Genomic DNA, 12,620 nt, shown 5'->3' on the forward strand with positions numbered 1-12,620 from the left:
ATGCAGGCTGCTTTCTGGCAGAGCCAAGTATTTCGGGAACCATTCTTATTGTATTACAGCGCAGCTTTGAAACAAGATGGCAAGGTTTCATTTCCTGTTCAAAATGGCTAGTTTTATGACATTTGTCAGAAAAATCTTGAAGCTTGATCTAAATCCTAAACGGTTTCTACATAAAATCTTTAAAAGCCAAAAAAAAAAAAAAGTTTTAAAGTTTTCTGTTAACTCCTCAAACCAGATTTCTCAAGAAGACCGCTGGGACTCTGTTAAAGTACCTCCTTCCCGATCTTAACCCCTGCGCTGCTTTCCTTGTGCCCTCTTCCAGCAGTGATTTTGAATTTTTTTGGTTTTCCAGTCATTTTCCTTGTTCTACTGCATTGCATTCAACTTTCATCACTGATTATTTCTCTTTGTTCTTTCCCAAGTCGCTCCCACCCACTGCACCAACAATACCAGCCTCCTTAGCTTTCTCATATAAATACATCCATGACTTCTTCTACGTAACCTCCTATACAGGAAATACCTTTCATGAGCATCTGTACAATCACACTACATTTTTCGCAATCAACCCTTTTCTAAAGTTGTTTCTGTCAAAATGCCAAAGGAAAACTTGCTGACAAGTCAGAAGCATTATCAAGAAATAGTTTTATTATCCCATGAAAAATGATTATTGTTTTAAGATAATTAAGCAAGTTGCCCTGATTTATATATTAGGCTTTGCTATGCTCTGTCTTTACACTATACACTCCCCACCCACGGAGCAATAAATACTTAGTCCCCTGGAAATAAATAGCCTTTTTGGACCAAATGCTTAAACAAGGAATTGACTTGTGGTTAAAACACGAGGTGAAACAGAGCTGTCATCGGGCATATGTGACCATCGCTCAGTTTTTCATCTGTACAACAGAAATAGTTGTGATTCAGACCCACTCTTGTCTCAAGTTAGCTCGGAACGGCTGTGTGATGAGTAACGTGATCTTCCAGGGTGCAAGCGGTGGATTCGAAATTGAAAATATTAGATGCTACCATAGCTAGTGGTGGCAGTACCACTTACTGTTAAGGCCATCTAAACTTCCCTTGCTTGTGATTTTGCCAAAATTACCACCAGCAGTGGTTGTCTTTCCGGTGGAAAGCCTCTTTTCACTTCCCTGTAAATGTTTACTCACAGTCAGCCGGAATATAAACGCTCAAAACTGTAGTTAGCACATATTCAATAGACTATGAAGGAGCTAAATGTGTCCAAAGAAGCACTTAGGTATCAACTGGAAAGTGTGATATATGAGCATTTAAGAAAAAGCCTAAATAAGAGAGCACAATTTTGTATTAATTATTCAACAATTTCTGTGGATGCATAATCACACTACAAACAGGGTCTTATTAAAGGAATTAATTTCCCCAAGGTTTTATGTGCACGTATGCACACAGACTGATGTCCCTGGAAGGGAAAACAGCGTCGTATCAGCTATTATGAAGCTTACAATGAACATCATCTGGAAAACTTGTATCATGTGTTGGGCAACTACCTCCCTTCACTCATCCTCCATTCATAGGAAAGAACATGAGAAAGCAATGCACACTCATCGATCATCTGTAAAGGAAAGTTACTGTGCCCATCTGATACTGTAGATAACGCAATCTATAGCTGGCTTAATTGTAATTACAAAATAGTTGTGGCTTGCAGCTGACAAGAACGGGAAGCGAAACAATAGTTCTTTCACTTACATAAATCCCTCTACATTTTAAAGGGAGTATTACAGGATCTTAGAAGAATAGCTAATACTGAATTAATAAAAGAGATTTATAGAAGAAAATGGAAACCTCTAGTGACTTCAAAATTATTTTATCTTAATGCTATTTTTTCATTTAGGACAGAATCTCCATTTTAGAAAAGTAATTCCCTGGGTGCTTCTAAATCATTCTAAAAAGCATAAAACAATAACGTGTACGTAAAATGATTTCTTACAGCGATAAGATTGGTTCTGCTTGTTCTGGAGTCTACAGAAATATGCACTCATGCAAATGTTAACCTTTTATTTATACAGGACACACACTGGCCAGCCTTTGCTAGGATAACATTCCTGAGACAATTTAAGACCTTCAGCTAACATGTCAACTTACTTTTCAAGTCAAATAGAGTCACTAGAGGAAAGAACTGACTGCCATACACAACCTATTAATTTCTGGGCATAAATCAAATTATTAACTGAAAACCACCAAGTCCTCAATCTCAGGTCATTTTTATAAACACTGCCAGCTTCAGCTGACTTTCATTTGTGCAAGTCATGTTTGGAGTCTGTATTTACATTTGTTTCAAGTGATCATTAGAAGTGCTCAGTAAAAGTGGTGGATGACGATGCTGAAAACACAGACGTCAGCTCAGCTTCACAAAAACTCCCGACAATTCTAATGAAAAAACAGGGCTCATCAAAACATGAATATTCTAGCACTGTTGGCTCATGCAGTTATTCCAGTTAATGGCAGAAAAAAACCCAGAAACTGGAAGTTAGGGATTTCCAAGCAGGATCTTCGTAACAGAAAATGTTATTTCACAGAATCATAGAATAATTTAGGTTGAAAGGGAGATATCAGTCCAACCTCTGCTCACAGCAAGGCCAAATAGATCAGGTTGCTCAAGGCTGTGTCCAGTCAAGCTTTGAATGTCTCCAAGGTATGACATTCCCCCCTTCCCCGAGCCCCTGTTTCTGACCACCTTCATGGCAAAACTTTTACCTTATATTTAATCAGAATTTCCTGTATTCCAATGTGTTCCCTGCCCACCATGCCATCACCTTCAAAAAAAAAAAAAAAAGCCTGGCTCAGTCTTCTCCATATGCTCCCCGCAAGGTAGTTGTAGATCATTAAGACTGTTAGTATCTCCCTTTCTCTCCTTAGGCTAAGCAAACCCAGTTCTCTCAGTGTCTCCTCCTTCATCATGTGCTCCAGGTACGATACTCACTCTTGGTGCTCAACCCCTGCTCATGTTAATCCTCATGACTGCCAGCTCATTCCTCAGAAGCCAGACAGATCTCTTCCTCTCTCAGAACCCTTTAAGACACTGCTTAAAAACAGGCAAAGATGTGAAAAACATGAACATCACCTGTAATTTTAAAAACTGATCTCTCGAATTAAAAAAGCAATGCTGTTACATGTCTCGGTATCATCACCCATGCATAAATAAAGATCTGTTCCAGGGAAATTACGTAACATGAAGTTTCTATTTAAACCTGCCATATCACCACAAGAACTCTGATCAAGAACAAGAGCCAAATTATACAACTGCACTTCCTCATGTCAAGCAAACTGGAAAGTACAGAAAAAACAGAAAATATGACTGATACTTACAACAATATAAAAAACCTTACTGAAACCACAAAGACAAAAAAATAGCAAAGCACGCTAGCTTTTGACACTACTCCTCCAACGCAGTCCTCAACGCAGTCCTTGAGGTACAGAGGTGACTCTATGTTTGCCATCAACCATGAAGCTCCACTGATGACCTAGCTCTATAAAATACTTTTGAAATCTTAAGGCAGATTTTCCTTACAGATTTCAACTTCGAAATATAAGCATTAAAAGGGAAACCCCTGAGAGCAACAGATTTTGAAAACACACCAGAGAAACAAAATAAAATACTTTATTAAAATATTTTACATTGTGTCAAAGGCCTTGGTTAGCGTGAAGCTCAAAGGAGACAGTCCTGAGCCCCATGACTCGCATGCACACACGTGCACCCACCTGCCACAGGCTCTAATGGAATAAACTGCCGAGGTGGCGCTCACGTCATCTATAAAAGTCTAGACTTTGAAATCAATTTAAGTTTTAGTTCTCTCTTTCTACTAAAAATAATCCAAGAATTATTTAAAATGTTCATGACGCCTCCCTTTTTTTTTGACCAACATTTCCTCATTACAAGTTGCTTTATAAAGTCATATTCAGAGGTGGTTCATGAGAGGAACTTACAGAGGAGAGAAGAGTAGAGCAGTAAAAAATGAAATGCAGTAATAATAAAGTTTCTAAAAAGACAGGTATCAAAACAGCCCTGAATTTACTTCAACCATCATATTACACTTCCTTCTGACCTCAGTTTAAACTTCCGCAGAAGCCTGAGCACCAGGCAGACAACTTAAAAAGGGTTTACAGAATGTATCTTAGCAATCAGGTGATGGCAACTGCTCCTAAGCAGCTTGTCAGGAAACTGGCAAAGAATAAAACATTACAATGCTTTAGTCTATGCTTTTTTTTTTTTTTTTTTTTAATTTCACTACAGAGATTGAAATGCAGAGCTCAGGTCTGTGGCATAACTTTGTTGTATCCAGATGCAAATTCTGGACATGAAGGGCAGATCTAGAAAAAGGCAATAGGATTAAAATATTTTCTAAAGGGAAATCTAGAATGGTTTGGCTTCTTATTTAGTGGTGTAATTGGTAAACCAGGATGGCACTGTAGAGATAATTCTCGATTCTTTTAAAAATGCTGGAAGCATTTTCTATTCTCTTTTCGAGCATCTCTGTTTTGTTTGTGATGGCTTTCACAGTTACAAACACAGTAGAGTGAATATTTTTTTCTTCTCTGCGTAAAATAAAGTAACATATTCTAAGCTACTGAAAATTATCAGAAGCTGTATGTCACCAGAAATCCTGCCAATGAAAATGTCGATTTGTTGCCTGTTACAGAAAACTAATTTGCAATTCATTTGTCACAGGACAGTACAACAGCAGCATTTCTGAGTCAGATACAAGGAACAAAACCAAAACTGGCTTCCTCTGAACATGGAGTAACCTAAGGCATCTCTAGCCCAACACACGTTAACGCTTTCACGACAATAGTTCCACAAACACCTTGTGCCAGCATAAACCAACACTGTTACTGCAAAAATATCACCACCCCTCCTTTCTCTTAACAACAGTGTGAACTTTTATTGTATTCTATTGCTTATAAACCACTGATGAACGTGCTGTTGTCTAGGCTGTCAGCAAGCCAAGGTATGCATTAACATTACCTGTCTGCGATCGGTTCAACTTGCACAGGAAGCAATGAGCAACCTTTGATGTACACATCCTATAAACTTCAGTGTTTTGCCCTCTTCACTAAGTAGGAGTGAAGGGACATGTGTAGCAAGAGAGTTCTTGACAGCTGGGTACTATAAAACTGAAGGCATAAAATTACCACATGGTTAAATGTGCACGAAAGCCTTTAAGAAAAGTCACACAAATTGCTACTTTTGGATCAAACATCACTAAATAAGACCTAAGTTTTAGCAAACTGAAATAAAAGGTAATTTAATACAAGAAGAAAATGGATAGCAAAAGACAGCCAAATCAGCTGATTTATTTTAATCCACTATTTATCAATATATACAAGTTAATATCAAAGTTAAGAATAAAATTTCAAGTTTTCTAGGAAAGCAAGTGCTGTCCCACATGCAGACGGTCCAACGCGCTGGTTTCAGAGTGCTATGCTAAAACGCAAACCCAAAGCCAGCAGCAGGCAGCATTTCACGGCCAGAGACTGGCTGTGTTCCAGCCAAGCCAACCCCAGCTTCAAATGAGCCAGAGGCCGACGACTCTCTCGCCAACAAAACCCACACAGTACAATTCTCATTCTGGAAACAATAACCCGATTAAAACTAAAACCTACGAAGAAATTGTTTATGATGGACGCAGACAGAAACAGTCTCTGAAACATTTGTAAATAAGCACAAGTTTTACTTTCTTACACAGTAATATAGCCAAGTATCAGCTGAAATTACTTCACGGCTTCTTTCATTTCTAAAGTTTTTATCATCTTTGGGTAACATAACTAGAAAAACACAGAAAGCTTCAACTCTTTAGTGAAATCCATACTGATGCACTCCAAAGGAGCAGTACCAAGGAACCATCATTTTATACCTAAATGCCATTTAAAACAACTATTCTAGACAAAGGATATATAAGATCTGTCTTTAAAAACAGAACAGAATTACTTTTTTTCCACATTTTCTAATACCCATTTCTAATGGCTCTATTGTAAAACTGATACTTAAGCTGAGGAGTAGGGAGATTCTGAAGGTAGGGGAGGTGGGGTAGTTTGTTTTTCAAGTCTGAAGGTTACTATATTAAACAAGTAACATTCTGAAGTATTATTTAGATAAAGGATTTATCTACAGGCTACAGAATAACTCTGAAAACCAGCCTGAAAATAATTGAAAATGTACATATCTGCCACATACAAAAACAGTTGTCCTGATAAAAAGGTGAGGTAATGAACCTGATTTCAACCAAGCTAATGAAACTGGTACTACAGTTGTATCTCACTATATAGATGGTGTGGGTTACAGGAATCTCACCGGGTCTACAGAATGGAGATAATGACCGTCAATTCACAGAACTCATCCTGAAAGAGTATACAGTATATAACTGAGTAAGTCCTATGACATTTGAGATGCTACTGATTCGTATCAACAATCCCAACTTGCTCCTTACACAAGTCAGTCTTCCAGTTTGCTTTCAAATAGGGCAGCTGGTACGAGAAGTGAATTTTTCAGGAATGCTTATTTCTGTCTTTGAGAGTCTCAGTCAAGAGAGAACCAACAAAAGAAGCCGAGTATCTGCAAGAAGGCACTAACTCCAAAAGTGCTGCAAGACAGATAAAACCTGAACAGTTTAACGAGAAACTTGATGTGATTTAGAAACACGGACAGCCCTGCAGAGTTCAAACGGAAGAAGACGTATCAGCTCAATCGCAGCTAAATGGAGAAATACTTACGGATAGCAGGGTGGCCACCACTACAGGAATACTTAAGGACTTGCTAATAATAAGATAAAAGATGCATTTTTAGAATGTTAATCTGAACACACAAATGAACATGCTTAGTTTAGACAATACAACTGTATTATAGCATGTAACATATATTGGGTTACACAACCACTCAACCTATTAAAACAGGAACTGTGCTGCCTAGAAAGGGTTTTAATACCCTTTCAAAATACCTCTTTTCCTAGCGACTTTACGTAGAGAAAGGATTAGAAACATATAATAGACAAAGTCTCCATTTCTTTATCTTCACTCCATTTTCCAGTTCTAGCATCTCTTTCTTAAATGGTAATGGCTATTCAGAGTTCTTTATTATGTAGGCAGCGATTTTCTCCCTAACTGACTGCTTTTCTCTTTTTAACATGAATTTCACGTGCTATTTTCTTGCCTGGTCAACCAAAATTGTCAAGATCTTACTACACTCCTTGGTAATAAGCTTTACATTTGCTTATACAGAATGATTCTTCACCTTCAAATCACCTCCTCTCTCCTCAGTTCCTTCTGCATATTGTTTATGTTAAATCATTATGCTAAATAAAATAATAATTTTCTCAGTACTTTAAACAGCACGGTTCCCACACACATTTCAGAAGGAGGAGATAGGTAAGAGAGAAACCAGGACCTTGCCAGCAAACCTCCTTCCCTTATAAAACCCAAGTATTTACTTTAATCCCACATCTTCTGTATCTCTTCATCAGTTATTAATCTATGAGAAAACCCTCACCACCCTCCCTGTAACAATGTCATTCTTTTACGTAAGCAGAGACTGAGTGGGAAGTCTGTTGAGAGCTCCCGGCAAATTCGAGACATTAAATCAGATGAATCACCCTTATCCCCAGGCTTACTGATTCCTTAACAATCTCTTTTTGCAGGACTCTTCAAAAAGTCATGTTGATTGTTCCCACCACATCATATCTATCCGCGTGTGAACTGACTCCATTCATCACTGCACTTACTTTATCAGCCTGCCTGGTAGGAAGTCAGATTTCTTCATCTGTAATTCACAGGGCCCTTCCTGGAGCCCTTTTCAAAGGTTGGGACACACTTGTTGCTTTCTGTTGGCACTGAGGCGGGTTTTAGCACCAGATTACACACTGTTGTTTATACTTAAGCAGTTTCACGTTTGAATTTACATTAGAGCTCTTGGATGAATGAACTTGGAGCCCAGCGATACATTACACTTGATTTTCCTGAGGGTTCCCCCCCCCCTTCTAAAATGCATTCAGTAGCCATTTCAATTTGAGACCTTGCCATTGACTTACTCTCTCCCTTGCTCCAAAGGATGACCCTGCTGCAACGACATGTGGGTGTACTCCCACATATTTTTGCTCATGAACAACAGTGCAAAAACCTGAATTTACAGTTCTTCATTAAGAACATAGCTGTTACCAGACAGATTACCAGAGGAGATTCAACTACTATAAATATCAGAGAGACACAGAAAAAGAACCCTGAACGTTGTCCTTTCCTTTCAAAGTAATTTGGCTCGATGAAAGTACTTGCAACTTAGGTTTCCAGTAAACCACAATTATTTACATAGAAGAATAGGGTACATGGAGAGGTTTCCATATCAAAAAAAGCTTCACTTTGAAAAAAGCTTCAAAACAAGTTCTACAAAAGAAAGGACTGGGTAAGAGGGAGCCCAGTAACAGTGGGTAAAGAAACCACCACAGATCAGCAGCAGTTTTAGCAACTGGACCCCGTGCACATACAACATCTATGGACAACAGCACACATGCAGAGGAACGGCACCAGCATGATTTTGTTTTCCATTATTGTATTTTTCAGTCTTTCAAAAATGATTCAAAAGTTTTTAATTTGATGTTTTATTGCAACTTATAAAACAACCATATTCCTGGGGTATCTGCAGGTTTCTAACGTCATGGTACAGAAAGCCCACAACATCCAAAAGACATAAATGTTTATGGAAACTCGAAGAGATTAAGATCTTGCCTAGCTCACTATGTGCTTAGTTTGTAATGGACACAAAATGTAGCCAGACGTACAGAGGAAACGAGAATCTCTTTGCAGTGATTATGTTACAATGCCCTGAGACGAGAGCAGCCATAACCCACCAGAGCCAGTCATAATTTTACCTGGGCTATGTGCTCATTTTTTTATTATTTCAAATGTCCTTTTTGTTTGTTTTGTTGTGAACATATTAAATTCACTTCTGGCATTACTTCCAAGCAAGAGCATTAACTAATGATAGACAACCATGCATGTAAGTATGGAATTAACTTATGTAAGCATCAATTAATAATTTTATCTCCAGTACTGTAAAGAAATATTTACTTTATAACCATTTCCATGTACTAAACATTTAGTCAGCACAAATATTCATGTTTTACTAAAAGAAAAGCACAATCACACATACACAGAGCAAAGACAGGGTTGCTGCCTCAAGCACTATCAGCTCTGCATTGCTTCTGATCTGATTCAGCCTTCCAGGAAGTTAGATATTAGGCATAGCAATGAATTTATAACACAGGCTGTGATTTACTCAGAGGCACGCACACATATTGCCATAGGAGTGGTTAACTTAGTCAAGATATAATGGAATTACATATAAGAATCCCTCAGAGGCCTCGTTTGGCACTCTCATTTTCTACTTTGGTTACCTGCTTTTCAGATCAATTTTTTTTTTCCCAATATGCAAAAGCATGCTGATAATAGAGTGATTTGTTATAATACAGTGATAGTTCTTCAATAAAGCAATTTTGAATGCAAATTACAGACTTCTAAGTTGCCATGCCTGATTGCATCACCTGGAAATAGTTTGTAGATTGCAAATTTAAATAAACTTTGAAAATGTCAATACATGAAATGCAACTACATAAAGTGTGAATTAGCTTTAAACAGCTGATTTTACAGATTTTACAATTTATCTGTAACTACCTACTTCTAAGATACAGGAATAGCGTACATTTAAGTAATTCTAGGATGATATTAAAAAAAACCCAACTGTGAGCAATCATATTTGAACCTGTTAAGTATGTAATTTCCTATAAATTCAAGTATCTACTCTTGGCTTGACTTGGCAAGCTGCCACGTGTGAGTACAGCAATGCTGATCTGCTCTTCTCTAAAATTCATAGTTTGAAACCAAGATATTTAATGGTTACATTTTAATTAATTATACCATAAAGAAGTGTTCTGATAATTAGATACAAAAAAAGAATTATGGGATATGCTACTGAAGAACTAAAAAATCTCCAGCTTACTTAAGGTCAACTACAATAGGAAAATGCAGGTCTTAGTTTTACGAACTTGATTCCTTTATCCAAGTTTTTCAGAAAAAAAGTGAATTAAAAAATAAAGGTGACTGCTTAGCTTTGGGGCTTGATAATTGGTACCATAGATCCTGCACACTATCGGAGGATCTCTCTACTGAACTACACTCTCATCTATTGCAGCATATTGGGAAAGTCAACATTGCTGTTGCAAAGCAACCCAAGATTTTGTACTTCGCTCATTTTGCATTCCAGATTTTGACACTTCCCAAATCCCACACATAAATTAGCTTCCTTACCTTCATAATGTTTACTAAGTCTGTTTGATAATAGCGATCTTGGTGTGCATTAGCAGCTGCTAAAGTGAGAAGATAATCATTCCTTGCGTGGATAGCCTTGGAATTACACTCAGATCGTCGTGCTTTTAACTACAACAAGAAATGGAAGTTAAAAGATAGGTACTAATGAGAAGTTAAATGACCAAACATGTATTAATAGTAAATTAACATGCATATGTAGTATTGATATAGTCAAAACTCTAAGGGATTAATAGCTTAACAGTTTTGTTAATGGTAAGGGGATTGCTAATGTATTTTTCTCTCATGCAGTTGTCATTTCACATACGGTCTTCAAAGAACTATAAACTATAAACTCTGACTAGAAAAAATTTCCTTGTAAATTTGGTAATGTAATTCTGCACTCTCACTGCTGAAAGAGTGCTCTTATCTCATCACTTGTTCTAACAATATACCTTCCAAAATGGCAGTCATCTGTAGATTTCAGACAACATTGGTCATATGCCTCAGGAAATTAGCAGCAAAACGTTAAGTTCTTCTTATACTCACCTTTACACTTGCTTTCTGCAAGCTTATTCTTGACTGAAAAAGACTAAGTTTGGACCTGAAACAGAATTAACAGAGGACGTTACTGTCTTATACCATTTCTACAAAAGTACAGGATAAACAGGCCACTGCACTTCACTTCTGCAAAATTTTAATCTAAATAACTTCTTATGCCTAAATTTTTATTTGTATAATTTTAAGTAAAGCTTAAGGATCAAGGAAAATATTACAAAGTATGCTGAGCTACATCAATAGTATCTTCATTGCATGTTCTGAAATCTTTCGCACAGCTTACCCTGACTTTGGAACAAAATTTAAATACATCATGAAAGGGAAATTGGGTGGCGCAACTCGAGTTATTTTGGTGTTTGATGGATTTTGAGTTAGCCCTCCAGACACAAAGTGCTATAAATTTGAACTGCTGGTCACCTGGAGGAATATTAATGCAAAATCATTAGCAATTATATTCCAGGAAGCTGGAGGAGTACCCATGTATGCACATGTATTTTTAAAAGCAGAATTGGTCCAATTTTCACATTTGGATTCATGGAAGAGAAATTAGAGAAGAATTTCTACTAGCTATTTGAAAGACAGTGGTTTAAAAAGTAAATAAGAAAACACAATCAAGTAAACAGCTATTTTAATCTGAACAATACTGCAGTATGAATCTGTCCCAAAATTTCCAAGCTCAAGTTCTGGTTGTTTTTTTGTTTGTTTGTTTGGGGGGTTTTTACTTTCTTCAGGTATTATAGGTAATCTTATTAAAGTTGTTCTTTTTATCATCTAGCCCTCATAAAGTGAAAGACAGAAAAACTCTCTAATGAAACTATATGTTCTTTTCATTCCCTGAGAACAATTCTGAGTAATTTCTAAAAATAAAAATAAAAAAAAAATTGCAAAAAAGGGTGAGGCAAACTCCCATAAGACAGGCCAAACTCCAGACTGAAAATATGAGTTACTTGCTTTCCTGAAAGGAAGGAAATCAAGCTCTTTAGGATGTCAAGGAGCACAAAAACCTGAAGCTTCAAAAATTATCTTTAAAAATGGAAAATAGCATCCCATCCCCTCTCCCCATTCAAACGGACTGATACCAAATTTGAGATCTGTGGAGACAAAAGGAAGTAAGCAGCCCTTAATATCAAGAAGAGTCCCAGCTCACACGCTGTCCTTTGAAAATGTCAAATTAAAGCATTTAATTAAAGTTTAACTTCCTTCCTAAAGAAACCAGCCTAAATAAGTTATACTTTACTATAAGGGTAGTAGCATGCTTGAAACGGTTACAAAAATGCATATAAGCAAAAAGAAAAAAAAATTGGCACAAGCTCATTGAAAGCAATGATCTTTCTTGTAAAATAATATCAAGTGTAAAAACTAATAGAAGTACAAATCTGCTTATACACACGCAATTATTTATACATATGCTATTATAAAAACATACTTGGCCTCAATATCAGCTTTCTCCCGCACTGCTTGAGCCATCTGTTCAGTCTCAAAATATTTCTTTTTGCCTTTAGCTAAATCTTTTACTGTCTCTTGTAATTCGGCTTGGATCCTTGTCAACTGGTCCACGCACTGAAAAAAAAGCATTCAGGAAACAAAACATTAATTTTTTTTTTTATCCAAATAATACTATCATCATCATTTCACTACTCTTTATTACATTTTAAATGGAACAACATGGTCTCCAAGTCACTCCTGGTCAATTTTTCATGCCTTTCTTTTAAAGCTGATCAGAACATAAAACCGTATTTCTTTCT

The 12,620-nt window shown here is 36.9% G+C and overlaps 1 protein-coding gene across 1 annotated transcript in view; it reads right to left on the bottom strand.

The window, feature by feature from the left end:
* Nucleotides 1–12,416, bottom strand: part of LOC104077740 (FCH and double SH3 domains protein 2-like) — a 31,572-nt gene extending 19,156 nt beyond the window's left edge. Inside the window, exons 1-3 of the mRNA XM_009579088.1 lie at nt 12,302–12,416; nt 10,867–10,921; nt 10,321–10,449 (exon numbers count right to left, since the gene is read on the bottom strand). Coding sequence (XP_009577383.1) covers nt 10,321–10,449; nt 10,867–10,921; nt 12,302–12,342 — 225 coding nt within the window. The 5' untranslated portion in view covers nt 12,343–12,416. The remainder of the gene's footprint in view (nt 1–10,320; nt 10,450–10,866; nt 10,922–12,301) is intronic.
* Between the last annotated feature and the right edge of the window lie 204 nt (nt 12,417–12,620).

The sequence above is a fragment of the Fulmarus glacialis genome, unplaced genomic scaffold (genome assembly GCF_000690835.1).
Source record: "Fulmarus glacialis isolate BGI_N327 unplaced genomic scaffold, ASM69083v1 scaffold46805, whole genome shotgun sequence".
Classification (NCBI taxonomy): Eukaryota; Metazoa; Chordata; class Aves; order Procellariiformes; family Procellariidae; genus Fulmarus; species Fulmarus glacialis.